The following is a 27,352-nucleotide window of genomic DNA, read 5'->3' as shown; positions in this document are numbered from 1 at the left end:
CTGTTGCAGTTGGTGTAGTACCATTGGTTGATTGAGAATTGTCAACGTTGTTGGATCTAGTATTAGCCATGATGATTGAAAATAATTGATGATATTAGCTTTCTTTCTTATAATTCCTTGTAGTTTTATCGGCTTTTAACCTGTTGGGGTTTCGCGAGTTCCTTTTACAAAGTTTTACTCTAAAAACCAGTTGTCTATTAAAATATTCTAATTTACATTTACATGGGATCCCACTCTCCTTTTATAATCTTTCTAACTGAAATTCGTATCCTATTTCGGGCTGGATGCTCCCTGCCATTACTGGCTATTAATCAAAGTTGTGTGTATAACATGCTGTGTTGTGATGTATTGGATGTGTATTCATAGTGAATACCTGAGTTGTGTAAATCTGATGTGCACGGCACAAGGTTTAGGCTGTGAAAAATAAGTGAGATTTAGGCGAGCTCAACAGTTAACAATGTACCAAGGCTTAAATTGTTTTTAATATGGAGAAAATGATGAATTTACATGGAATTTACATGGAATTCACATTAATTGAATGAATAATTCATAGTAAATTGATTATATTATTCCTATTATTTAACTATTATTTCCTCGGCTCTCGCTCTCAAAGTCTCCCCAGATCAAATCTCCAATCTTAACAGCATCCTCATCAAACGTCTCCTTCAACTCTTTAACCAACTCTTGTTTATCCTGATGCTCTTTAATAATCATCAATATGTACTCCAACAATTCATCCTCTTTGACCCCTAAAAACTCTTCAATGTATCCCTCCACTTTAGGCTTGATCCTCTCCAAAACTTGTTCCAATTCATCCCCATCCAATCCAACACTCTTCTTCTTTAATGGAATATTTATACTATTTAAAAAATTCTCACTTTGTTTAACAACTTCCAATTCCCTAGATTCCTGTTGACGATCTTTTTCATCTTGTTCCAATTCAAGCAATTTATCACGATTTGATGGTTTAAATTTACCCAATTCATACTCCGGATGTAATGATTTATCTAATCCAACTTCATATTGTCTCAATACTTCTAAATCTTCAATTAATTCTTTATTCTTGTATTCTTGATATCCAACAACTTTCATCAACTCTTTATATTTTTGCAACACCAATTGGTTCTCTTTTTCAATCCTTGAAATTTCATACTGTTCATCATCTTCATCTTCACTTTCATCATCTTCACTCTCTTCATCTTCATCATCTTCCAACATTTGATTCTCTTCATTCTTAAACCTATCAAACAATTTCCTCAATTGTACCTTAGATCTCTTCATCTCTTCTAATGACTCCCTTTCCCTTTTCCTTTTTTCATTCTCCAACACTTTTAATCTAAACTCTTTAATATCTTTTCTCAACTGTGGTAAAGATTCCGGTGGTAGGTCATGCAATTCACTCTCATCAACTTGATAATCTGCAAAATTGTCACCATTCCATACTTGCATAGAATTTGATAAAATCTTTGAAATCTTCCCATTCAATTCATCTAAATCAATATTTTCAACTTTAATAACATCCTTTATAAACTTTTCTGTATTCTCCTCCACATTAACTTCCCACTCAACTTCATTCACCACAACACCATGCACACCAATAAACCTCTTAATCTGCTTTGCATTCTTGGCCAAATCATCATCAATAAACCTAACAAACACAATCTTCTTCTCACCACCCTCATCAATAAAACTCCATTCATAACTCACCTCAACAACTTCATTCAATATCTGTTCCACACAACTATTATTAACCTTGACCCCCGTGACAACAACCTCACACAATTGATCCTTCAGCCCTTGTGGCTTGAAAACTTTCAACTCCTTAAAATGTTTCAATTTATATTCCTGGGTCTTTGCAACATCTAGCTTTACATCACCTTCACCATCTTCACCATCTTCTTGCTTCACCGCTTGACGCTGATGCCTAGCCACCTGTGACACACGATCACTGTATACCGGTACCGCACCGATTTTTGAAGGCTTGGATACAGAGGATGTGTTGAGGTTGGTGAATGTTGATAAACCTGGTATCAACTTGGTTATTGAACCTGATGGTTGTTGGATTGGGGAGAATGTGGTTATTGCGGGTGCTGGGAAAAAAGAGGTTAGTATAAACAAGGGCAGGGGATTCGATTGGGACGTACTAGAAGATGCCATAATGGGTATTTTGGGGGTTGTAAATGGGTGGCTTTAATCAAAATTTTTGTATAGAAGTTTTTTTGTTGATGATGTTTTTTTTCCAAAACAAAAGTCAAACAAAAAGTCGCGAAATTATAACAAGATTTTAAATTGAATTTTAATCAATTAATTGAATTTTGAGTGGCAAAAGATTAGTGATGATTGATATTGAATTGGTGAGGTTTTTGCTAGAGAATCATAGGATCTTGTTGGTGGAGCCGATTTTGGGATGTTGTTACACGATCCACTCGTTGTTTAATTCGAAATCCATCAAGAATAGGATGAGTTATGATTTATTCATTGTTCAATTAAACAAGATCAAATCATTAGATAAATATTCAATAGAGTTTGAAAATGATGTTATAACGTTTATAAATTCATTAAATTTGGAAATATTGTTGGAAAAATTGGATCCCAAACCACCATTAACTCAACCAGTTGATACCAAAATCCAATACAATTCACCTTTAGATCAATTACAATCTTTATTATCACCAATGGAAAACCCAAATCTAACCAAATTATCATCACTATTAAACTACGAATCATCAACTGTGCAACTTTCAAGGGAAAAACTACGCTTCACTACCCCAAAATCACCATTTATTGAAACATGTAACAATCCACAACATTTACAATATCACAAATCTTTTGATCATTGTTTCCAAACCAAAATCCACTTCATCCCCATAATAACAAACCAAACAGACCCTTCCTTAGGTGATTGTTCTTATTTAGACACTTGTCACAAGATGGATTCATGTCGTTATGTTCATTATACAAAGCATATTCCCAAAAATTTTGCTCAAAATGAAGAACAAATATGTAATTCATTCAATAACCAACTATTAAACAATGAAAAAATTTCATATTGGAACATTAATGGTTCTATATCCACAATTTCAAGATGTCAATTATCACCACAATGGATCAATTGCGATGTACGTAAATTTGATTTCACAATACTGGGCCAGTTCGCTGCAGTTATAGCAGACCCTGCATGGAACATCCATATGAATTTACCATATGGGACATGTAATGACACTGAATTGAATTCATTACCATTATCCTCGATCCAAGAAGAAGGTATAATTTGTCTTTGGGTCACTGGTCGTACTATTGAGATTGGTAAAAAGGCACTAAGTAACTGGGGTTATAAAGTACAGAATGAAATCATTTGGATAAAGACTAATCAGTTGGGTAGGACTATATGTACTGGACGTACTGGACATTGGTTAAATCATTCAAAAGAACATTTGATCGTTGGTGTCAAAGGTACACCGAAATGGTTGAATAAGAACATCGAGGGTGATGTTCTTGTCAGTGGGACTAGAGAAACTTCAAGGAAACCTGATGAGTTGTATGGAATGGTTGAAAGATTAGTTGGACCTCATGCTAGGAAATTGGAGATCTTTGGACGTGATCATAATACTAGACCCGGGTGGTTCACCATAGGGAACCAGCTAAAGGGCAATCAGATTGTGGAATACGATGTTCTGGAGAGATATAATGCTTCAATGAATAAATAGCTAGATATAAATTTATTTAATTTAATGCTCTTCTTTTTATTACCCGATTAGGAAGTCAACACACAACCAATGAAACGATCCAAAAAAAACAAAAAAAATCAGACTACGAAAAACATCAAAAACCATCAAACTTCAATATCAACAACAATTCAATTGTACAACCACAATTAAAATGTTTAAAAGAATCGCCACTAGACAAGCAGGTGCCCTACGCCAACAAATCAGATTGAACCACCACAAGGCTGAATTACCTCCATGGGCTTTTGAAAAAGCTTATCCAGTTGCTGATAAAAAAGCTGCTCAAGCTTTCAAAGAACAATTAAGTGCAACTCAACATCATGCTGAAGGTACTTCTTCATTATGGAGAAAAATCTCTTACTTCGTTGCCCTCCCAGCCATTGTTGCCACTGCTATCAATACATATTTTGTTGAAGCTGAACATGCTGAACATAGAGCACATTTAGCTCATGTTTCTGATGAAGATTGGCCAATTCAATATGATTATCAAAATATTAGAACAAAGAATTTCTTTTGGGGTGATGGTGATAAAACTTTATTCTGGAATCCAGTTATTAACCGTCATGTTAAACATGATTAAAAGAGATTTTATTAATTTATTTATGATATGAAATATATTCAATATATGACAAAGGGAAAGAGCAGCACACAAGTGTCCAGCATTTTAAAACATTATTTACATTCAAAACAGAGTTTTCTTTTTTTATAATTTATTATAATATTATCACAAAGGTTCTTCTCATTTAGAAGAATTTTACAGAAGTTTAAAAAGATTGTAGACGTTTATATAAAAAAAGATAACTGGAAACACACAAAGCACAAAAGAAGTTGAATGGATTCATTATAATGTGGAAAAAATGTAAAGATTATTAGTTGCTGCAATGGCAACTGAATTTTCAAATGGATGCCATGATAAATGTAATATACTTTTTTTAAAATCAATATTATCCAATTCTAAATCTCTCTTCAACATTGTTGGAATACCATTCTTTCTTTTATTCAATTGATGTTGTTGTTGCTTTTTAGATCTAAAAGCTGATCTATCAGCTTGTAAAACAATTTCATCACCTTGTTGCTTTTCAGGATTTGTAACATCTGGATAAATCATAAAATTATTATTATATGAACCAGTCATTACAGATTTACCATCACCACTAAATACACATTCAAATTTATCAAAAATTGCATCATTTTCATAAGTATCACATAGTTTATCTCTCAATTGTTCATGAATATTTATGGTTTTAACAGGTTCCTTCTCCATATTTACATCCCATATTTTAACAGTCATATAATCTCGACTTGCAATATAACGACCATCTGAACTAAATTTAACATCTGATATACTTGAAGTGATTTCTGTAAAGAAATTATGATTTGATGGATCAATATATTCTTCAAACACTTTTGCATGAGAATCACATAATGCATTTTCTCTCATATCTGCCAATTTTATTGCCCCCTTTGAAGAAGAATACATAAATAAATTACAACTTTGTGGATGGAACTCAGCACTTGTGATAACCTCTGTTAATTCCTCCATATTTGCAGGTTTAATATCAACAATATTAAAACTTTGATCTGGAATATTTAAATTCCATAAATTAATTCTTAGGTCATCAGTACTCATAAATGTTTCAGCATCACTATTTATTGAAATTGAATTGATATGATAAGCATGTGCATTTGAATAGATTCTCTTTGGAGAAGCTGCCACGATTTTATCATGTAATGTTAATCTTGGTAAATGTAATGAATTAATTGATAAATTATGACTATTTGCTGAAGAACCTGAATTATATTGTAAATCACTTAAATTATTCTCAGCAACCATTCTTATTTGTTTTTCATAAATCTTCCATAATTTAATAGTCTTATCATTAGTTGATAATAAAAAATGTGCTTGATTAGTTCTTTTACACCATTTAATTTTATTAATTTTTTCCTCTATTTCTAAACTTTTCAAATAATCAAATTCAGCATCATGACTTTGGAACTCTGTATGGAATCTATATTCACAACTGTTTTTCTTATTACTATTCCTTTCAAACAAGACAACACGACCTCCACGATCACCAGTGGCTAAATAATCACCAGTATGATCAAATTCCACAGTGGAAATGATGTCAGCTTCAGTAATGACGATGTCTGCCTTATCACCAAAGCATTGACTAAACTTGAAGTTATGGGCGTCTTCAGTCATATTATATCATGTGTTGTAAGGGGTTGTAATGGTAGGTATTAGTTGATGTTGATAATGTCTTGATGTTGTTGTTGATGTCAAAGGGGATGGGCAAAGAGAACCTGGACTCTTCAACAATTTGGGTTTGTTTTGTATATGAGAAATGTGGAATTAAAAGATTATTTGAGTAACAAGAGCACAATTATTCCAATCTCACTCTAATCTCAGGTCAATTGACTCTATTTAAATTCTGTCGTTGTCTGTTTTCTGTTGTGATTGTAATTTCTGTTCAATTGAGTTTCAATTCATCGATTTTTTTTTTTTGCTACTGTGAAATCGCCAGTTCGCGAAAGTTACCCTGCCACAAGCCATCATAGACTCGAATCATTTTCATTAAAACTACAATTAAACACATTTTTTATATGTAAAAACTGTATATTTGATTGGATTACCCCCTTCTAATGCTCTCCCTTGGCCAGCTTCTCGATCCAGATCTTTTCAGCCTCGACAATCGTGTTGTTATTGGCCTTCATCTTGTTCATGGTTTCAATATACTCATCATATGGATCACTATCAAACACAATACCTCCTCCAGCTTGTAGATAGGCAACTCCATCCTTAACCACCATTGTTCTAAGGGCAATACATGTGTCCATGGTCTTGCCGTCGTAGGACCATGACCCAACAGCACCGGCATAGACACCTCTTTTCTCTTGTTCCAATTCACCAATCAATTCCATTGCACGAACTTTTGGAGCTCCAGAGACTGTACCAGCTGGGAAAATTGATCTAAAGGCATCAAATCTTGTCTTGTCAGATCTAAGGGTACCACTGACTTGGGAAGTTAGATGCATAACATGACTGAATCTTTCCACTGTTAATAATCTATCAACGTTTGTTGTATTTGGGTCACAAATTCTATTAATATCATTACGAGCCAAATCAACAAGCATGACATGTTCTGCTCTATCTTTTAATGAAGATTTCAACACATTGGCCAATTCATCATCTTCCTCTGTAGTCTTACCACGTCTTATGGTCCCTGCGATTGGATGTGTTATAACTTTATCCTTGGAATCAGATTTAACTAATAATTCAGGTGATGCACCAACGATTTGGAAATCTAAATAATCGATATAAAACATGTATGGAGATGGATTGACTGTTCTCAAATGACGATAAATATTGAAAGGATGTAATGAAGTTGGTCTTGCAACTCTTTGTGATGGGACTGCTTGAATTATATCACCTTTCAAAATATGATTTTTTAAAGTTTTAACATGGTTTTCATAACCTTCTTGTCCAATGTTTGAAGTGAATGTTTGATTCTCGACAATCGGTGATTGTTTTGGATATGGGATTGGAATTGAATCATCAAATAATATGGTTTCAATTTCATTAATTTGAGATTTAGCTGATTCATATTTTGATTTGATTAAATCTAATGAATCATCCAATTCAATTGAAATGTTATTAATGATTTGAAATCTTTGGAAAACATTATCAAAAGCAATAACAATATCAAACAACATTAATGAAGCTTCAGGTAATTTCAAAACATCTTTTAAATCTCTTTTAGTTTTAGGTTCAAAATAACGAATACAATCATATGAAATATAACCCATAGCACCACCACTTAAACGAGGCAATCCAGGTAATTGAGCTTGACGGTATTGACTCATTTCTTCTTGTAATATGTCTAATGGATCAACTTCTTTATTGAATTGAGGTCCTGTATTTATGATTTTCTTTGGATTGAAACCAATAAATGAATATCTATCAACTGTATCACCATTTTTAGCACTTTCTAAAAGGAAACTTGGAGTTTTCTTATGGGTTTCATCACCTAGTTTGGTTAATTTAAGATAAGCAATATGAGCAGTTATAGAATCATTGGATACTAAAGAATAAATTGGATATAAGTTTGGGATTTTATCAGTTGGTAATTCTTCACGATCTTTTTGAATGATGGATATTAAAGAATCCAAAGAAGGTTGAATTGGAGACTGCATTCGTTAAAATCAAAGTATTCTGAGGTTGATGAGGGTTGTATACTCACTGGCATTGCTAATTAAGTAGTTAACCACCTAAAACAAAGATGACTTGGAATTGCGGTTTTGAGGTTTTGGGTTTATATGAATCACAGGTATTAATGTTTTTCATGAAAAAAAAAATTTTTGTAGTGTAAAACGGTCGAAATAAGGTGGTGTTTAAGGGGAAAAAGGGGGATGTTTGTTAGTAACAGGGTGTTGATATTCGAGTATTTGGTAGAGCAGATATCAATACATCTTGTAATCGATTTTTAACTAGTCTTTACCATACAAATAACATCTAAAATCCCATGTATTCTAATATTACTATTTGACAGCTCCCATACAAAACCCACAATTCTGCCCTCCAAAGTCACATGACCATTTTTTTTCGATGGTTTTTTTTCTTTTCTATAAAAAAAAGTTGAAAGGCAACGAATTGAAACGAAATGGATTTGGAGGAACAGCCAAACACAGTTGCAACAGAACAGTTCCAGTGCAAAGAGAAGCCACCCAGTCACTCCAACAGATCCAGTCCCAAAGACAATCCCACCGCAATCAGCTGATCCCTCTACTGCTGCTTTTTAACCGCTTGAACTACATTGTTTTGATTTTGATTCCAACGAGGAAGTGAAAAAAAGGCAAATATCAACAAGGAAGAAACTGATTCATTAGGATTCATAAAATTTCATCTTTTACCATAGCATTAACATCTCAATCCACATCATTGTCAATTAATCCCCATTTTTTATTTAGGAATCCAAAATTGTTAAGGCGTCACAAGATACAAAGTAACACATCATCAACATGGGTCAAATTCTATCACAACCTCTTACAGATAAAGAATCCGAAAGTGGTCAGAACAAACATCTAGCATACGGTTTATCATGTATGCAAGGTTGGAGAATCAGTATGGAGGATGCTCATACCACAATTTTAGATTTGGAAAAGACAAACAACAACAACAATAATAATAATAATGACGATATCAAGACAGATGATGACAATTCTAACGATGATAATGAAACTAAGACAGCAAGCACAAGCAAAAACACAGTGACTGACTCTACAGACCCAGTTGCATTCTTTGCTGTGTATGATGGTCATGGTGGTGATCGTATTGCTAAATATACCGGTGATAATTTATACAAATTGATTACAAAAGAACCAGAATTTCATAAAGGAAATTTCGGTAAGGCTTTACAAAACACTTTTTTAGCTACTGATAGAGAAATCTTGGAAGATAATGAATTAAAATTAGATCAAAGTGGTTGTACTGCTACAACTGTTTTATTAAACTCTAAAAAAATTGTTTGTGCAAATGCTGGTGATTCAAGAACTGTTTTATCTGTTAATGGGTCTGCAAAACCTTTAAGTTATGATCATAAACCAAATAACGAAGGTGAACATGCAAGAATCTGTGCTGCAGGTGGGTTTGTTGATATTGGTAGAGTTAATGGTAATTTAGCCTTATCAAGAGCTATTGGTGATTTTGATTTTAAAAAATCAACTGATTTACCACCAGAAGAACAAATCGTTACTGCGTTCCCAGATATTATTGAACATGATATAACTGAAAATGATGAATTTGTTGTATTGGCTTGTGATGGTATTTGGGATTGTTTAAGTTCTCAACAAGTTGTTGAAGTTGTTAGAAGAGGTATTAATGATCGTAAATCTTTGGTGGAAATTTCAGAATCCATTATGGATGTATGTCTTGCCCCATCTTCTGGAGGTTCAGGAATTGGTTGTGATAATATGTCCATTGTTATTGTTGCTTTATTACAAGGTAAAACTTTAGAAGAATGGTATGATCATATCATTGCTAAAAAAGGACCAATTTCTAAAAGTTTTGAAGAAGTTGCTAATGAAATTTATACAGAAGAGGAACGTAATCAAGGTTTACAAAGTCAAGAGGAAAATATCATTGGTAATGATGATTTGAAATCAAGTTTTTCAATTCAACAATTATTAGAAAACAATTTATTAACTAGTCAAAATGGTGTTTTATATTTAGATAGTTCAAATATCTTGTCATCTTTAGGTGCTGATAAAAATCAAGAAGATGATGGTGAAGCTTCAAATGAAACTGATGGTGCAAAGAAAAATTCCATAACTGAAGTTGATGAAGAAGATGAGGTTTCAACTTCTCATAAAGAAGAATCTGAAGATGTTGATATTTCAAAATCATGAATGATGAAGTGTTTTTTAAGATGATGGGGAGCTTTAGACTGAATGATTTTTTTTACAAAATGGAAACCAAAAAATGGGAAAACAGACAATTTCATTTTATATTTATTACATTTTTTCAAATTGCATATTTTGGTTTTTTCAATTGAGTCATTCTTTCAATATCACCCCAATCCATCTCGTTGTACCATATCATAGATGTTTATTCATTTTTCCCAATTCCTTTTATTTTTCCTCTCCTTTTTTTACTGATCACAAATTTTTTTATCATTTTTATACAATCCAAGTCGTTTCAATAAGCTATTAATGATACACACAGAAAGCAGATATTTTCTTTTTTTATCACTATATTTAATTAATTTTTTTTATTTGAAGTTATTTTGTATTGATTACAATGTTTCATGGGAAAGCAAATGGTTGATGATTGATTTTATTGTATAGCTAGTTTTTGAGTTTTATTATTATTATTTTTGACCCCTTTTTTTATTACAATATATAAATTACTTACACTGTTAAGAATAAGAAGATGTAATACAAATTTATATTGAGTCTAGTTGAATTTAACTAGTTATGGCTTTGAATTGGTTATATTGATTACGTAATTTTCAAATCCAATATGTTCAATTTTGACACAAAAGTAACAATATTTTCGTTTAAAAGCAGTGATAATGCCAATTTAAACTATTCAACGTCTACTATTCATAATGGCAAGCCAATCTCTACTGGTTATTCCTCACAATCATGTCCCACGATTTCATTTCCCCAAAGATCCCAACCCAACCAATTATCCATGCACAAGTTGAAGATGGTTATCGTGATTTATCAACTCAAATGCAAAACACAATCTGGTTAATTCAATCTTATTTACCAGACGTCTACGGCAAATTCATCACAGGGGAGAACAATGCAATCATCAAAGGTTTAGAGATTGATTGGATGATGCTTTTGGATCGTTATCGTTGAATTGAGCCATTTTCTCTTGAATGAAGGAAGTGGATAAATAATAAGAGAGGAATAAACTTGAGCTGGTAATTATACACACCCTTTATATAGTTGTGAAAGTTTGAACCTCGATATGTGTGGCGTCAGAAGAGAAATCCACAGTAATTTTGTCTCATTTCCACGCCATCTATTACTACAAATTGCCTATACGATACGAAATATATTTATTTGAACTCAGTTAATTCACTAACTTCATGGTTGTATACTGGCTTTTCATTTGCATTTTATCATTCTGTCATTGACACATGCTGAAATTATCTTTAATGTTGTATTCATTAGTGAGATGGGATTGGATGAGATTAAGAAAAGATGCTTTCAATACCGTTGATGGCCTGTCTGGGTTTCATTATTTAGCACCTGAAGCTCCTCATGATATCGAGGGTATGATGTTGGTTGAAGGTGGTGGTACTGTTAAAGACATTGAGGTTGGTACTGCTGGGAATAATGGTGGGTCAAGTACAAGACAAGTTACTGGGAAAAGCTTCAAAGCTGCAACTTCGACAAGAAGTCATAAATCCATTATTCGTGGTACTATTGGCAATTCAACTAAAAAGGTGCAAAGTGGTGTTGGTGGTGTGAATGATAATGAGTCTGGTGAAGGTTCTGCAACTCTGGATGAAAAGCCATTTGACTCAAATGATTTGTATGAAACTGGGAAAGTGAACAGGTTTGTGTTGTATCATCATGAAAACATTGCAAAGCCTTTATATGAGTTTCATAAACAGCTTGAAGCATCTAGACTCAGAACATTCAGAATTGAAATGTTTTTATTATTCCCATTACTTTTTGTTTCAATTCTTGGAATTTTTATTGTTTCCCTTTTGAATACGTTATCTAATGTCATTCGTGGTCCTTGGGCACTTGGTGTTCCTATAATTTCTTTATTCTTTATTACATTCTTATTGCCTACTATTATCATTGCAAACAAGATATCTCAAAAAAATGAAAGGGGTTTGAGAATTGGTCAGAACTTTGTTGTTCTTAATATGCGTCTTGTTTGTATCATTTTGTTGCAGTGGGTTTCATTGATTATTGGTATTTCAATTGGTGCAATTGTTTTTGCATTGACTCCTTAATTATGGAAATATGATTGAGATTTGCAAGAGATGAATAGTTTGGGGTCTATAATTAGTACATTTTATTGTCTAATTCTAATATGTAAAAAACTCTTCATCATCAACATCTTCAACTTTAAATAATTTCAAAGTGTTTTCCCATGCATGTTTAACAACAGTTTCAACAGATTCATTTTTAACTTTTGCAATAATTTCCACAACTTGACCAATATGAACAGGTTCATTTCTTGATTTAATTAAAGGTGAAGCTTTTTCACCAATTAAAGTTCTTATAGTTGGATCATATCTATCATATTGTTCTTTTTTCAAAACTGGGAAAGGTAATAATGGGTCAAGTTTAATTTGTGGAGCTTTTTTAGATGATGCTATAGAATTCAATGAAATTTCTGAAGATTGTTTAGTTAAAACTTGAGGATAAGTCTCATTAGGATAACTTGTTAAATATTTATAACCTGCATGAGTTTTCCTAATCTCACACCAAGGCGCATCAGTTTCAATCATTAACTTTTCAAGAGGGATTTTTTCAACAACTTTTAAATTCTCTTCAGTTTTCAAAGAACAACCATTTATACCAATGTAAAAACCCAATTCAAGTAATGCATCCAATTCTTCCAAGGTACCTGTAAATGAATGAACCACCCCATTCTTCAATTGATGTAAATATGGTTTAATAGTTTGTATGAAATCATCATTAGCAGCTCTCATGTGTAAAAATAAAGGTAGTCCAACTTCCACAGCTATATCCAATTGTTTTTGGAAATATTTCAACTGATGCTCTTTTGGTGTATAATGTAACCTATCATAATCTAACCCAATCTCACCAAACGCCTTCACTATACCCGCTTTCTTACCACTTATTGCCAATTCTTTTAAATTTTGTAAATACTCAACTTCATTAGTTTCATTAATCTCGTTAACAGAACATGGATGAACACCAACAGTGGAGTATAAATAATCAGGATAAGAACTTGCTATTTCCAAAGTTGTTCTGCTCTCTTCTAATGAACTCCCTGTTAGTAACATCCTACGAACGTTGAACGTTTTAGCACGGAGTATGACATCTTCTATATCTGATTGATGATGATTTTTACCATGGTATGAACCGTGAAACATTGGATCTGTGAAGTTCACACCAATGTCAAAGTATTTTATGAGATGGTGGAACCCTGCTGCTGCCTGAGGTTTGGAATCAGACATGATCATTAGTGAGGATTGAGTTATGCTGGATCTGATTAGTGAGGAAAACAGTTTGGAGGTTGTTTGGTTTGATTAAAAGAATTGATTAATACTCGACCAATTTTTTTTTTTCATAATAGATTATTCGCGAATGTGTTTTACAAAAGTCTAGATCGACGTCAAGTTTATATTTCTATATAAACTAAAGGAGGAATAAGTGAATAAAGGGCAATTTCAAGATCAATCAGAAACTATTAGCAATTCTCGTCTCTGTTTTCTTTTGAAACTCTGAGCTTGACTCTATGTTGCATTTGGTATCTCATCACTTAAAACCTCGAAAATGCATTTATTCAAATTATTTCCTTCTTTGATCTAAAAACAGTAATTAGTTTGGGTAAGCCTGGCATATTTGACTATGCAATTCTTTCTAAAAAAAGAACAAGCTTTTGGAAAAGTGACGTTCATGAAGCAAGAGTAAGCTCCATTGGGTTAATCATTCCCATGAGGAATAACCAATTGTTATAACTATCGTTTAGGTGATGCAATCCACCCCAAATACCGAAGAATTCAACCAGAATCAATACATGATCTGATGAAAGTTCAGAAAGACATGAAATAGTTCCGAATCTCACCCCCAAACATTCAATCCCATAAAGAGAAGTGGAAGGATTCAATATGGGATTGCAAGCCAGTCATTAATCTCCCACGGTTTTGAAGCCATCATTAGATCCAACGTATATCAAGACCAATTACACCTGCATCACAACAATTGAAAAACCATGTGGAAACATGATAATCACAAAGACTCAAGAGGAGTATTGTTCCAGGACAATCGAATCAAGATGTTGGGGTTCCAATTTAGCACAAATGCAAGATGAAAAACAACCGGAAACATGAATCACCATCAACAATCTCCAAGTTCTGCTTCATTAGGCGAATAGGATGGGTTCAAAGTTTTGTAAAGATTCAAGTCTTGATGAGTTGATAAAATTCTCATCACGATTTCCGTGTGAATGGTCGGAGACTTTCCCCAAAGCATGTTGCAGTGATGATTGGAATCATCCTTTTGTAAGCTTCGATTTATAACAATTCTTTGCTCATGAACGTGAAGAAGTTGAAAAGAGAAGAAAGAGAGATGAAAATTTTTTTTTCATGGTTTTTATATGGCCAAAAAACGAAATTTTGTTAGGGCTTTGGGAAATTCGCGACATAGTTAAGGATTGATTTGGAATGAAGTGGGTTAAACAGGGATTATTAGGGGATAGTGTTGGGTTTATAATGAAAATATATGGTTATTGTATTGGGATATTAGTGAATATGTAGTTTTTAGATGGTGTTGGCATAATGAAAAAAGGAGTAAACTGCGAAAGTGTGAGTCTCCAGGTTTTTCGGTGTGCAAAACTGAGTACAAATGAATTTGAAAATTGATTAAAGCGAAAAGGCATATTCCAATGACAAATTCAGAGTGAAAACAGGAGATTAGTACGAGAATACTAGGACAATGGCTGCTGATTTCTGGTCATCGACGCAGAGAATGCACTGGCAGTTCACCAGAGAGTCGCTCCAGGAAACACGAGACGAATTGAAGCTGTTGGAGACCACGATGGAGCAGAGCGAGTTGGTGTCCAAAGTGAGCGTCCAATACGACTTGTACATGAGAATCTACATCCATTCGCTGGTGAACAAGTTGGGACGAAGACTGAGTGTGCGACAGGTGGCTCTCTCGACGGCAGAGGTGTATCTGATGAGGTTCCTCACCAGAGTCTCCTTGAAAGAGGTGAATTTGTACTTGTTGATAACAACTTGTATCTATCTCAGTTGCAAAATAGAAGAGTGTCCACAGCATATAAGAACCATTGTCTCTGAGGCAAGAAACCTATGGCCAGAGTATATCCCTCATGATGCTACAAAAGTTGCAGAGTTTGAATTTTACTTGATTGAAGAGTTGGATACTTATTTGATTGTTCATCATCCGTATAGATCGTTGATATTGATCAATGAAGTGTTGACAAATTACAATAGAAAGAATAACACCAATGGAATCCCAGCAGCAGCAACAGCACCAAATGATGAGACAGCAAAGAGTCCATCGTCATTATCTCCAGAAGAATTACAATCCAGTTGGTCCATCATCAACGATAGCTATGTCACAGACCTCCCACTTATTTTCCCACCACACATCATCGCAGCTGCCTCCGTGTACTTGACCATAGTGCTCAAGCATAACCATCTTGTCCATTTACAGAAAGAAGCATTAAAGAACTCCAAGCCCACGCCAATGAATGAGGAGTTGCTTAAAAGCGATGCTCTCAGGGCATATGTCCACTTTTTGGGCCACTCCAACATCGATTTGGCAGAGGTAGTCGAGGCCGTGCAAGAGATGATCACTCTCTACGAAGTCTGGGAGTCCTACGACGAGAACCACTGCAAGAAACCGTTGGAAAGTGTTTTGCTGAACCGTTGATATAATACACTGAGAATCCTTGACTGCCCGATTAGGAAACGGTTGTGTTGCGCTGCTCCTTGTTTTCAATTTTTTTTTTTCTTTCTTTTCGTGTTTTCGTCAAAAGTTTTTTTAATTGGAAAAAAAAAAGAAGGATACGCTGTCAGACTCAGGAACGTTTCGTTGATCAGCTGCTTGGGATCGCTTTTTCAATTGATTGGTTTTTGTGCTTGTTCTGCTGGTGTTGGTGCTGGTACTGGGTTCATTCGTTTTGCTATAGAAAGCTTTAATTTCAGTTCAATTTTATCATTACTATTCTTTGAGATACTACTACAACAACATCAAAGATAGAGATTCAAGATGGGCTGTGTTACAAACTCTTCCTCCAAAGTTAACGAGACATTGGTTTCTCAAGTCAAATTATCAGACTCTTCAAGCGTGTCTTCTTCATCTTCATCGTCTTCAGAGGATGAAAAAATCGCATCCTTATCATCAGATGTTGAACAAATACCGAAATCATCTTCTTCATCATTAAAACCTAAAAAACATACATACAAGACAAACAGAATTGATAAATATCAAATCGAAATATCATTAATTGCATTATTCACATTATTTTTCCTAAATAAATTTCAAATTTTCCAACCATACACTACAAAATTTTTACATCTTCAACATAAATATGCAGATATTGATAAATATGACATTGGTAAAGATGATATCTATATCATCATAACAGGAATCTTTGCTGTCACATTCATTAGAGCTTTTTCAATGCATTATATCCTAAAACCAATTGCCAAACAAAACAAGATATATTCCACAAAGGCAAAACAACGTTTTATGGAACAAGGTTGGATGGTTATATTATACTCAACCTCTTTCACAACAGGTGCTTATCTTTATTATCACTCTCCATATTTTTGCAAATTTGATAATTTTTATATCGGTTGGCCTCATGATCAAATGTCTCATCTTTTCAAATTTTATTATTTAATGTCAATTGCATCATGGGCTCAACAAATCTTCACTTTAAACATTGAAGCTAAAAGAAAAGATCATATCCAGATGTTTAGTCATCATATCATTACGATTGCATTAGTTGTTGGTTCATATTATTATTATTTCACAAGAATTGGGAACGTTATATTAGTGTTGATGGATGTTGTTGATATTTTCTTATCAAGTGCCAAATTATTAAAATATTGTGGGTTTCAAGTTATTTGTGATGTTTTGTTTGGAGTTTTTTTAACAAGTTGGGTTATATTAAGACATGGTATTTATAATTATATTTTTTATCATGCTGCTACAAAAGCAAGAGATTTAATGGCTTCTGGAAGATGTATTGAAGGTATCTATCAAAAAAGATGTTTTACTGATAAGATTATTGATGTTTTCTTATCCTTATTAGGTGGGTTACAGGTTATAATGGTGATTTGGATGTATTTTATTGCTAAAGTTGCTATAAAAGTTATTACTGGATCTGGTGCTGATGATGTTAGAAGTGATGATGAAGATGAAGATGATGATGAATGAAGGGAATCATAGAGAGATTGAAAAAAAAATTACAAGGAAGAGGATTTATAGAGACATACTTTTTGCATTTCATTAATTTAATTAAGTTATTATTACACTATTATTATTATTATTACAATACCATACATGTTTGTATTTCATATAATAATATTCTTTATTTCTATAAGCTTGTTTTATTAATTGTAGCGTAAAGTTGCAAAGACTGATGTAATCATCACCACCAATCCAAATATTGTTAATGTTAAACTTGCACTTTTATTAAAATCTTTATCATCAAATAATTTATAACCAAATAACCCAGGCAAGATGAAACAAATCAATGTAGATCCAGTGGCACCAACTAATGATAACACCAATTCAAATGAAGTTATTGATAATGCCAATCCATAAGTTGCTAAAGTTAACAAGACAGTGATTACCACAAATCTATTTGTTGAAAATGGCACGATTTGATTATTAGAGTTATGTTCTTCATCATTCAATAATGCGGTTGATTCATTGATTGGTGATTGTTCCTTTTGAACTTCCAATTCAATCCAATGAACCATATTATTTAGTGATAAACGACATGGATGAAACATTAATGGATATGATAATGTAACCATCAACACTAGGGCAAATTTACCAACTTTAGAACTTAATAATTTACTCTTATACTCCAAGATCACATTCCCTTTAACATTATCACCAAATTGTAAATAACCTGCAATACCAACACTAATGAACAATACACTTGCTATTATATTTGCAGCTCCAATAACAAAATTTAATCTTGACTTGTCATTAATTTCATTAATAATTGAACATATATTTTGTGCAGCTGTGAATGCAAATATGATTATGGAAAAAGTTGATAAAATATCACTTATTGAACCAATCTCAACAATTTTAACATGTCCTTGAGTCTTGGACCAATCATCCCATATTGAATGAGAAATAACCAATACTGTCAAATAACCAATAGCTAATAATCCAATTAATGAACCAATTTTCAAAGAATCCAATTTTCTAAAACTGACTAATGGTATGATTATAACCAAAGAGAACAAGATGGCTTGGTTTCTTGAAATAACATCACCAATTAACGAAGGAACCAAATCTCCAATCAATACCAAATAACTTAAAGCCACACCAAAACATTGAATAGCAATGGAGAAATCAAACAACAGGGTCAGTTTAGGATACGTTATAGCACAGAGAGCAAAATAAGACGTATCACCAGGGACTTTGGCACTAACTTTACCGACAATGTATAATCCATAAGATGAAGCTATCCCAGCAATAAGGATTAGTGAGATACCCAATACGATACCGTCAGCTTTGAAGGCAAAAGGGATGGCCAGGAGTCCTGCGCCGATGATTGTCTTTGTCAAGTTGATGACTGAGGATTGGACTGAGGCCATGGTTTCCAGGAGCTTTTGAAGTGGTTGAAATGTGTCAAATCTTGTTGATTATGGCTTTTTGGATTATTTCAATGCTTTTTACACATTTTTCCGATGGAGAAGTGAATCCGAATACGAAAAATTGAGTAAAAAAGAATTCATTTCACAATTAAAATCGATAATACGCCAATTGAAAGGGCTTAAACTATGAGTGACTCCAAGGTGAAGAAGAAGCAGAAAAGCAGACTGGTGCCTCCCGAGAGCAGACGTCGAGCAGCGTTCAGCTGCGACCGTTGCAAGACCAAAAAGATCAAGTGCAACAGGACTGATTTGGACGAAAACATCAACAAGTTTGATAAAGTCACCCCGTGTAACAATTGCCAGAAATCTGGTGTCGAGTGCACGACGAGTATTCCAAGGAGAAGAAGAGTGTATTCCTCGTTTGAGAATTTGGGGATGCATTACCAGACGTTGTTGACCTTGGTGCAAGGGTTATATCCAGATGTTGATACCAATGATATTAACGAATTGATTGGGTTGGGTGAGACTTTGGGGTTGAAAATGTCTTCTGGGATCCCTCAGGATGATTTGAAAAAGTTTGATGTCGAGTCCAAGATACTGAAACCGTTCTCCCCAAGATTTGAAACTCCAAGTGGGAATTCAGTTGCTGGTACTGATGATGGTGATGGTGATGGAGGTTCAATTCAAGCTATGAATAATACCCCAAAGGAATCACATGGAGGCCCATCAAAACCTAGTGCACCAGCCTTTGCAACTTCTGATACGTTGGTGTTTGATTCAAAAGGTGGTTCTCATTTCATTGGATCATCAGGTACCCCAGTTTTATTCAGTGTCTTGTGTGATTTATTGTTGAAAAGATCTTATAGAACCAATCTATCATTTGATTATGAATTGAAACTTTTCCAAAATAGAGTTGATAATCATTCTAAAGTTGCTATTAGTGAGTTGATTTTGAAAGAACCAAATTTCCCCATGATTAAATTCATATCAAAAGAGGAATCTGATTATTATATCAATTTTTTCTTTAGATTTTTCCATCCTTTTTATTTCATATTTGATGAACAAATTTTCAGATTGAAATATGAACGGTTTTGGAAAGTTTTGGAGAATAATTCAAATGAAGATGAGAATAAAGAACCTTTATCCAATTCATATATCGGATGTATTTATCTTGTCTGGCTGATTGCATCTAAAAACTCAGATTATAAAACAACTCTAGATTATGGGAAGATTTTAGAAGTGTTACAAATCATTTTATCAGATGTTGCATTAGCATCAACAATCAATTCAATACAATTCTTGTATCTATTTGCCAGATATTTACATTCAAACAAGAATAGAGATTCTGCATGGAACTTGATAGGATTAGCAATAAGACAAGCAATTTCATTAGGTATCCATAAAAAAATCATGTCCAAAAAGACAGAACATTTCAACCTAACATCACAAGTATTATGGTCATTATACAAGATTGAATTAACTCTATGCTCCACATTTGGAAGACCAAGCAATATCAATGAAGATGAAATAGATATTGATTATCCAAACTTGGATCAATTTCCTTACTTGGACCCACAATTCAAGACTTATTACATGACAGAAGTTAAATTATCAAGATTTTTAAATAAGATTCTAAAAGAACGTAAAAGTTCAAATGGTCAACAACCAATATCGTTAATCAACATTGAAAGAACTTTATTAATGAAGAATCAACTTATCACAATATCTAAAGAATTACAAATGACTCCAATGGATCAGATCAAAACAATCTATGACTACAAGTTAAACTTGGTATTCAACTATTATATGGTTACATTAACATTACCATTCATGGTTTACATTGCAACAACAAATTATAAAGTTCGTACAGATGAAACGTTATTAAACATTATGAAAACGGGGATAAACGCATCAATGAAATGTTCCAAACTGCTAAGACTAGCTGTTGATATGAAATTTAATTATGGTGCTCTTGCCACTGATTGTATTTATGGATATTCAGCAACTTTAGTATTGGCATTATTCTTCATCTATTTATCAAATAGTTCTAATGATATGTTGGAATTGGATATTGATGAGCATATGGTTGATAAGAAAGTATTGATGGAGTGTATTACGAATGTCACTTTCTTCATGAATAGTTCAAGGTTAGATTTAACTACAACTAGAATATTGGAAGTTTTAGAAGGTATAAAGAATGATTTAAAATTGGTTGAAATTCAAGATAATTTGAAGTTTGACGTGCTCAATTTTGATGGGAGTGACGAGGTTTTTGATTCCTTATTAATGAATAATGATATTTATACAAACGGATTTGATTTAGGTACTAGTATTGGGTTTTAAATATGATGATGATTATAAATTTAATTTGGTTATTGGCGTAGTGGCCCATTGCCAATTCGCGAATATTCTCTTTTGGAAGTTTGAGAAAAAAAAAACATGAATCGAATTTTGTTCAACATTTTGTTAATTTCTGTTTTGGAAAAGTACTGTTTTCTGTTCTTTTTGGAATAAGTTTTAAAGAGGGAACTGCTCTCTTTGCTGGTGCTTGGTGGATTATAGCTGGTCATACATTCATCTCCCACAATTACAATTACTACCAATCTTTTTTATCCTCGTTTTATTATAGGAGAGTTTATAAGTAATGTTTTGAGAATCAAATATCTAGAAAAGGAACAAAGCGAAAGAGAGACTTGTGTTTTATTTTAAACATATCACTTTCTTTACAATAGTTTAAATTATAATTGAAGTCAAGTTTCAATAAAGCCCAGGATAAATAAAAAAGAATATGGCCACCGATTATCGGATGGATCTAGAAGATCGTGATCCAACAGAAGATAAACGACAGTATAGTGATGATGAATACGAAACAAGGTTAACTTCAAATGAAACCCCATTTGAAATGGATGATATCGTGATGGAGAATGGTGAATTGAAACAAGAATTGGGGTTTCTACAACATGAGTTTCAACATCGGATAAATAATATTGATAAATTGGGAGAATTTTTAGAAAAAGAGCATATTGAAGATAAGGAATCAGCACCAATAATAAAAGAATTTGCACCACCTGAGAATTTTGCACCTGTTGTTGGTAAAATTTATAGATCTTCATTTCCTAGAGTGGAGAATTTTGAATTTTTATCAAATTTAAAATTAAAATCAATACTAGTTTTAGTTCCTGATGAATATCCTGAAGAAAATTTAAATTTTTTATCAAAACAAGGTATAACTTTTTTCCAAGTTGGTATGAGTGGTAATAAAGAACCATTTGTTAATGTTCCACATGATATTATTACACAAGCTTTAAAAATTGCAATAAATCCGGAAAACCATCCATTACTAATACATTGTAATAGGGGGAAACATAGGACAGGATGTCTAGTTGGATGTATAAGAAGATTACAAGGATGGAGTTTAACAATGATTTTGGATGAATATAGAAGATTTGCTGCACCTAAGGCTAGACCTTTAGATCAACAATTTATTGAAATGTATGGTGAGAAAGAAATAACAGAGATTGCAACAAAGAATGGATGGTTACCTTTGAAATGGTGATCATGGAAACACAACATTAAATCATGTATTATAATGACACAGTTACTGGAAATATAGTTATAGGTGTAGTTTCAAATTCCTGAACCGAAAAAGAATCTTTTACCATGAATATACAAATTACCACCAGCAACACCAGATAATAACAATGGCCAAACTTTACCATGACCAAGTGCTTTAATTGAATTTGTACCATTAACTAAAAGATATAATGAAGTCCAAGCTGTTATGAAACCTGAACCACTCTCTACATCACCTTCATTTATGATCCATCCACCAAGAGCCATTGCACTACCAAAGAACAAAGAATTGATTGGAGATGGACCCACTGTTTTAGTTTTAGAAAGGAATCCACCAGATGAAGATTGTAATGAGATTTGTTTTGAAAACAATGGGGTTGGGATTAATAAAGATGCAAAAGCCCATGAAGGATATGGAGTTCTTGAAGATTGATAAAACTGTTGGGTTAATGGGGCATTTGTATCAATTTTGGTATTGATATCTTTTTGAACTTCATCTTTAATCTCTGTAATTTCCACCATGATGTGATTATTGAGTATGTTATTCGATCAATTGAAGGTGTTGTTCGTTTTAGCAACTTCAAGGTTTCTAAATTTCATGTCATTTACAAAAGTGTCATCTAAAATGATTACATAATAGATATTTCACGTGACTACAATTTCCAATTCAATTTCTCATTAAAACTAAAATCATAAAATTTTACCCATCTAATATACAAAATAAATCATAATTTACCCAAAATAATTTCCCTTATGTTAATAAACTTATGATCTTTCACCTCTTAATCTTCTAGCTAATTGGATATCTTTCTTTTGGATGGTAACACGTTTAGCGTGGATAGCAGCCAAGTTGGTATCTTCAAATAAGGAGACTAAGTAAGCTTCAACGGATTCTTGTAAGGCACCGATAGCAGAAGATTGGAATCTTAAATCAGTTTTGAAATCTTGAGCAATTTCACGGACTAATCTTTGGAATGGTAATTTTCTGATCAATAATTCAGTAGATTTTTGGAATCTTCTGATTTCTCTTAAGGCAACGGTACCTGGTTTATATCTGTGAGGTTTTTTAACACCACCGGTAGATGGAGCTGATTTTCTAGCAGCTTTTGAAGCTAATTGTTTTCTTGGTGCTTTACCACCAGTGGATTTTCTTGCTGTTTGTTTTGTTCTGGCCATTGTTGGTTGATGGATGATAAAATGGAGTTTGAGTTTTCCAGAAGGTGAGTTTCCAGAGTCTTTATATATTCGATCTGGGGGGCCACTGACACGGTCTGATTTTAAAAGTCGTGTTCTGGATATTGTTTGTTTACGTTTGGGAAAAGTAAACAAAGATGGACATGGTGGCGTGCTGAGATCTTCACCAGTTAAGAGGCGTTTAGTAGTGAACATCTGGGAACGGGTGTTCTGTGTCATTCTCAGAGTTACACATAGTGTCAGTGTAAATATCAGAACATACTTTATGCCATTCCACAATTTACGCTTATCCCGGTGCCCAGATGTACGGTGCCCAGCTTTACACAGTGCACTTGTGTAATTGTCAGAATGACACGAACGTAAACAAAAACAGGCGCGATATCAACAAGTTGGATCCCATTGTATATAAGGAATCAAAGATCCAGTTCATTCCAAATCCAATTCAACTTTTCTTTATCTAACAAACAATAATTATAATAACAAAATGTCCGGTAGAGGAAAAGGTGGTAAAGGTCTTGGTAAAGGTGGTGCTAAACGTCACAGAAAAATCTTGAGAGATAACATTCAAGGTATTACAAAACCAGCTATTCGTCGTCTTGCAAGAAGAGGTGGTGTTAAACGTATCTCAGCTTTAATTTATGAAGAAGTCAGAGGTGTCTTGAAATCATTCTTAGAAAACGTTATCAGAGATGCTGTCACTTACACTGAACACGCTAAAAGAAAAACTGTTACTTCATTAGATGTTGTTTATGCTTTGAAAAGACAAGGTAGAACTTTGTATGGTTTCGGTAATTAAGGTTAATGAGTGTTTTTGGGTTATTTGTATATTAGTCAATATGAATCATTTAGGTTAAAAGATAATTGTAGTGCTTCACATTCTAAATGTCTTCATTCTTATTTTGAATTGGTGCTTTGCTATTCAAGGATATTATTCTACCAAACAGTACTGAATCTACGAATGATTCTCCATTGATTCTTAGTATTATTATACCAACATTTCTATACTCTTAGCTCTTTTCTCACTTGTCTTTCCAACTTGTTAATATTTATTGGTTTTGGTTTCTGATAATCATCTTGTGTCATTTCAAACCATTCTTTCAAGAAATCATTATTGGAATCTTCAATATCTTTATGACCCGAGGGACATCTGCACCTACAACCAACACCATAAGGTTTTTTGGGATCAAATTTAGACCAATATTTTTCAAACTTCTTGTCACTGGATTTGTAAGTTTTAGAACTTTCATAAGGTAATTGATTTGGATGATTTGAAGGACAATGAGCAATTGTGGTATGCTGATAACCGATATCCCTAAAATAATGGATTTCTTGTAAATCCAACAGGAAACCAACGGCAAGACTATGAACAGGTGCATCACCCCATCTTTCTTTATAAAAACCTCCAGTCTCTTCAAGATATTGGAAATATGAATCATATAGATGGTTATCCCAAAGATCTACTCTTGCAATTTCAAAATTTGACCAAAAATGATAAAGGTTATAATCTTCATCATCGATTTGTTCACCTTGCAGAGGTTTTGATCCTGAAGTTGCCTTTTTGATGAGTGCTTTCAATTGATCTGTCTTCAAATCAGAATCACCAGAGTTGTCTATATTCTTGGAATTTTTCAACAATTGTTTAATCTTTACCAAGTCTCTTACTCTATTCTTCAGATCTTTTTCATCTTTGAAATTTGCATATTTATCTTCAAAATCACGACCAATATAAAACCATTTGTCTTTATAATTTTCCACAAATAATCTCCATGAACTTTTTTTAGAGATTCCATCCTGTTTTAAGAAAGCTTGAGTATACCTAAACAAATTTGGTACAGTTTCCCATAACTCTTTAATCATTATTGTGAAACCATATTTTTTACCAGATTTAGCCATCTCAATAAAAGGGTCATATGTCAAATCACAGAAAAACTCAACATCAGGTTCAACTCTCCAATACCATTCAAATTTCCTCACCAATTCATGTTTATGGAAAAACCCTGAATAAAACCGACACATTGAATGATACGACTTCATAGAACCATACATAATACCTCTATCACCTTGAGTCTCCACCCATTCTTTAAACTCCACGCTATCCTCATTGGGGAATTTCCAATGATCAGGACTAATGACACCAAACTCAACATTAGCCATTGTATAATTCTTCACACCAATTTTAAACTCTTCATTAAACTCCTCATCATTTAAAAACACATAGGGGTATCCAAACCATTGATTAAAATGTCTTTCTAACGATTTCATACTAGATATCACATCATCCAATTCATTATTACGTGCCAATATGACAAAAGTGGCATTCGCTCTAGGACCATCAACATTAGGAATTGAACAACCTTCTATGAAAGGCGCATCCATTTTAGACTTGTAGTTCACCTGACTCCTTATAATCTTTTTCTCATCATCAGTATTCTTAGATCTCGTCACCAATAAAACGACAATGGCCACCAATATGAGGAACGCTATTGATATGAATAGTGTAACCGCTGGGATCGGTTTACCCTTGGAATACACAAACCGCGTTCTCAGAGATCGTACTCTGCGCTGGAGACGATATAGAAACATGCTGAGATGTACCCACCTTCTAAGCCAGCTCACCACTTGTCTAGAAATTCTCAACAATACACAAACCGTGAACTCGTGCTGTCAAAAATTTTTCTTTTTTAGTTTGGTGAAAGTTTGTCTGTGACTTCTGAAAAGGGAAAGGCTAAAGATAACAATAGGGCTGTACCCAAACCACGAAATAGCCCTCAAGACCACCACCAATTGATTTGTTCAGGGAAGTGATGATAGTGGTTGTTGAATTGTATCGGTTCATGTGGTAATTGTTGATATTTTTTTTTGGCGTTTCTGTAGTATTTAGTGCCATGGTCATCTGACTGTTGATCGGTCAAAATAAGAGGCTGAGATGCTGAGGTGCTAAAGTTCTGAACTAGCTAATGAGGAAACCATGAAAGGCTGATATTCGACATACTTGATTGTTATTTCATATGATCTTTGGCATATCTGGGATCTGAAATCTACAAAATGCTTTCTCATGGCTGTTTTTTTGAATTTTGACACATTGCTTGGTGGACTCTGGGCTTTTGATAAAGACTGTTGAGACGATTTTTGATGTCAAAGAGCTCTTCAGAATCGACAAGCTATCTCTCCAAAGCCCATATCTACCAAATGGTCTCAATAGATCGCATATTACTATTTTTGGACGAGAAATCAATATATCATCGCATGAGAATATAGAAACCTCTCATGGTCTTCACCTCAACAGAAAAAATAGGGCTCTTGCAAAAAACTATATAAAGAAGAGCCAATCATTCAAAATTGTAAGTGGAATGTAGTTCTTTTAGAGTGGCGATTCCCTGTCAAGCTACAATGCCATAATTGGTGTTGTAAAAAGATCAAGGATAGCCCAAATTCACCAATGGAATTCCACAAACCTTTGCATAACTATCCAACAGTTCACTACCAATGCAAATTCCAAACCAATATGCCTCAACCATCATCCAAATTACAAGCCAAGCACATCAAACTAAAGTTATAATTGAAGATAATGTCAAGGTCACACGCTCTACAAACCAAGTCAAATCAAAAGAGAAGCTACATTCGCAAACTACAATAGTTATTCCAAAGGGAAAGGTAGATAAATTTTCAGCTCAAAACACAACCCAAGCAGTTTAAATGGTGATCACTTTGGCCAGTTATATAGTCACCATTTTTTTTCGATAGAACCACCTGAGCCCAAAAATACCGATGGTTTTCCCAAAGCGTTGAAGCTCTTTCATCAATTGACTTGGAGTATTTAAT

The 27,352-nt window shown here is 33.6% G+C and overlaps 17 protein-coding genes across 17 annotated transcripts; 9 read left to right on the top strand and 8 right to left on the bottom strand.

Annotated features, from left to right (window-relative positions):
• Positions 1-579: 579 nt before the first annotated feature.
• Positions 580-2,157, bottom strand: SNU71 (Snu71p; the record flags this gene model as incomplete). Its single annotated transcript, XM_019185770.1, has 1 exon — positions 580-2,157. One exon carries the CDS (start codon positions 2,155-2,157, stop codon positions 580-582), a length of 1,578 nt encoding a protein of 525 aa, XP_019038306.1.
• A 518-nt stretch (positions 2,158-2,675) lies between these two features.
• Positions 2,676-3,707, top strand: IME4 (mRNA (N6-adenosine)-methyltransferase; the record flags this gene model as incomplete). The annotated part of the gene is made up of 1 exon (XM_019182043.1): positions 2,676-3,707. The coding sequence occupies one exon, from the start codon at positions 2,676-2,678 to the stop codon at positions 3,705-3,707; it is 1,032 nt and encodes a 343-aa protein (XP_019038305.1).
• A 172-nt stretch (positions 3,708-3,879) lies between these two features.
• Positions 3,880-4,305, top strand: COX13 (cytochrome c oxidase subunit VIa; the record flags this gene model as incomplete). Its single annotated transcript, XM_019183576.1, has 1 exon — positions 3,880-4,305. The coding sequence occupies one exon, from the start codon at positions 3,880-3,882 to the stop codon at positions 4,303-4,305; it is 426 nt and encodes a 141-aa protein (XP_019038304.1).
• A 261-nt stretch (positions 4,306-4,566) lies between these two features.
• On the bottom strand, positions 4,567-5,928 carry CDC55 (protein phosphatase 2A regulatory subunit CDC55; the record flags this gene model as incomplete). Its single annotated transcript, XM_019184924.1, has 1 exon — positions 4,567-5,928. One exon carries the CDS (start codon positions 5,926-5,928, stop codon positions 4,567-4,569), a length of 1,362 nt encoding a protein of 453 aa, XP_019038303.1.
• A 437-nt stretch (positions 5,929-6,365) lies between these two features.
• TRP2 (anthranilate synthase TRP2) lies at positions 6,366-7,919 on the bottom strand (the record flags this gene model as incomplete). Its single annotated transcript, XM_019185769.1, has 1 exon — positions 6,366-7,919. The coding sequence occupies one exon, from the start codon at positions 7,917-7,919 to the stop codon at positions 6,366-6,368; it is 1,554 nt and encodes a 517-aa protein (XP_019038302.1).
• Positions 7,920-8,744: 825 nt separating this feature from the next.
• On the top strand, positions 8,745-9,767 carry WICANDRAFT_13419 (PP2C family serine/threonine-protein phosphatase; the record flags this gene model as incomplete). The annotated part of the gene is made up of 1 exon (XM_019180572.1): positions 8,745-9,767. A coding segment is annotated over one exon (1,023 nt), but the record flags the coding sequence as incomplete, so codon positions are not given.
• A 1,607-nt stretch (positions 9,768-11,374) lies between these two features.
• On the top strand, positions 11,375-12,205 carry WICANDRAFT_79626 (uncharacterized protein; the record flags this gene model as incomplete). Its single annotated transcript, XM_019184923.1, has 1 exon — positions 11,375-12,205. The coding sequence occupies one exon, from the start codon at positions 11,375-11,377 to the stop codon at positions 12,203-12,205; it is 831 nt and encodes a 276-aa protein (XP_019038300.1).
• A 75-nt stretch (positions 12,206-12,280) lies between these two features.
• Positions 12,281-13,402, bottom strand: WICANDRAFT_31509 (3'-5'-exodeoxyribonuclease; the record flags this gene model as incomplete). The annotated part of the gene is made up of 1 exon (XM_019181842.1): positions 12,281-13,402. One exon carries the CDS (start codon positions 13,400-13,402, stop codon positions 12,281-12,283), a length of 1,122 nt encoding a protein of 373 aa, XP_019038299.1.
• A 1,463-nt stretch (positions 13,403-14,865) lies between these two features.
• SSN8 (cyclin-dependent protein serine/threonine kinase regulator SSN8) lies at positions 14,866-16,141 on the top strand. The gene has a single exon (XM_019186439.1). The coding sequence runs from the start codon at positions 14,883-14,885 to the stop codon at positions 15,843-15,845; it is 963 nt and encodes a 320-aa protein (XP_019038298.1). The 5' UTR covers positions 14,866-14,882; the 3' UTR covers positions 15,846-16,141.
• Positions 16,142-16,391: 250 nt separating this feature from the next.
• WICANDRAFT_14412 (uncharacterized protein) lies at positions 16,392-17,351 on the top strand (the record flags this gene model as incomplete). The annotated part of the gene is made up of 1 exon (XM_019180606.1): positions 16,392-17,351. A coding segment is annotated over one exon (960 nt), but the record flags the coding sequence as incomplete, so codon positions are not given.
• A 185-nt stretch (positions 17,352-17,536) lies between these two features.
• AVT7 (Avt7p) lies at positions 17,537-18,763 on the bottom strand (the record flags this gene model as incomplete). The annotated part of the gene is made up of 1 exon (XM_019181847.1): positions 17,537-18,763. One exon carries the CDS (start codon positions 18,761-18,763, stop codon positions 17,537-17,539), a length of 1,227 nt encoding a protein of 408 aa, XP_019038296.1.
• Positions 18,764-18,949: 186 nt separating this feature from the next.
• On the top strand, positions 18,950-21,106 carry WICANDRAFT_79621 (uncharacterized protein; the record flags this gene model as incomplete). Its single annotated transcript, XM_019184922.1, has 1 exon — positions 18,950-21,106. One exon carries the CDS (start codon positions 18,950-18,952, stop codon positions 21,104-21,106), a length of 2,157 nt encoding a protein of 718 aa, XP_019038295.1.
• A 574-nt stretch (positions 21,107-21,680) lies between these two features.
• SIW14 (putative tyrosine protein phosphatase SIW14) lies at positions 21,681-22,319 on the top strand (the record flags this gene model as incomplete). The annotated part of the gene is made up of 1 exon (XM_019181887.1): positions 21,681-22,319. One exon carries the CDS (start codon positions 21,681-21,683, stop codon positions 22,317-22,319), a length of 639 nt encoding a protein of 212 aa, XP_019038294.1.
• Positions 22,320-22,390: 71 nt separating this feature from the next.
• AIM19 (Aim19p) lies at positions 22,391-22,603 on the bottom strand (the record flags this gene model as incomplete). The annotated part of the gene is made up of 1 exon (XM_019185768.1): positions 22,391-22,603. The coding sequence occupies one exon, from the start codon at positions 22,601-22,603 to the stop codon at positions 22,391-22,393; it is 213 nt and encodes a 70-aa protein (XP_019038293.1).
• A 59-nt stretch (positions 22,604-22,662) lies between these two features.
• On the bottom strand, positions 22,663-23,988 carry HHT2 (histone H3). Its single transcript, XM_019186438.1, has one exon. It carries the CDS (start codon positions 23,510-23,512, stop codon positions 23,102-23,104), a length of 411 nt encoding a protein of 136 aa, XP_019038292.1. The 5' UTR covers positions 23,513-23,988; the 3' UTR covers positions 22,663-23,101.
• A 26-nt stretch (positions 23,989-24,014) lies between these two features.
• Positions 24,015-24,326, top strand: HHF2 (histone H4; the record flags this gene model as incomplete). The annotated part of the gene is made up of 1 exon (XM_019181995.1): positions 24,015-24,326. The coding sequence occupies one exon, from the start codon at positions 24,015-24,017 to the stop codon at positions 24,324-24,326; it is 312 nt and encodes a 103-aa protein (XP_019038291.1).
• A 212-nt stretch (positions 24,327-24,538) lies between these two features.
• Positions 24,539-25,912, bottom strand: KTR5 (putative mannosyltransferase; the record flags this gene model as incomplete). The annotated part of the gene is made up of 1 exon (XM_019180742.1): positions 24,539-25,912. A coding segment is annotated over one exon (1,374 nt), but the record flags the coding sequence as incomplete, so codon positions are not given.
• Between the last annotated feature and the right edge of the window lie 1,440 nt (positions 25,913-27,352).

The sequence above is a fragment of the Wickerhamomyces anomalus genome (assembly GCF_001661255.1).
Source record: "Wickerhamomyces anomalus NRRL Y-366-8 unplaced genomic scaffold WICANscaffold_4, whole genome shotgun sequence".
NCBI lineage: Eukaryota > Fungi > Ascomycota > Saccharomycetes > Phaffomycetales > Wickerhamomycetaceae > Hansenula > Hansenula anomala.
This window is presented reverse-complemented; position numbering and strand designations above follow the sequence as displayed.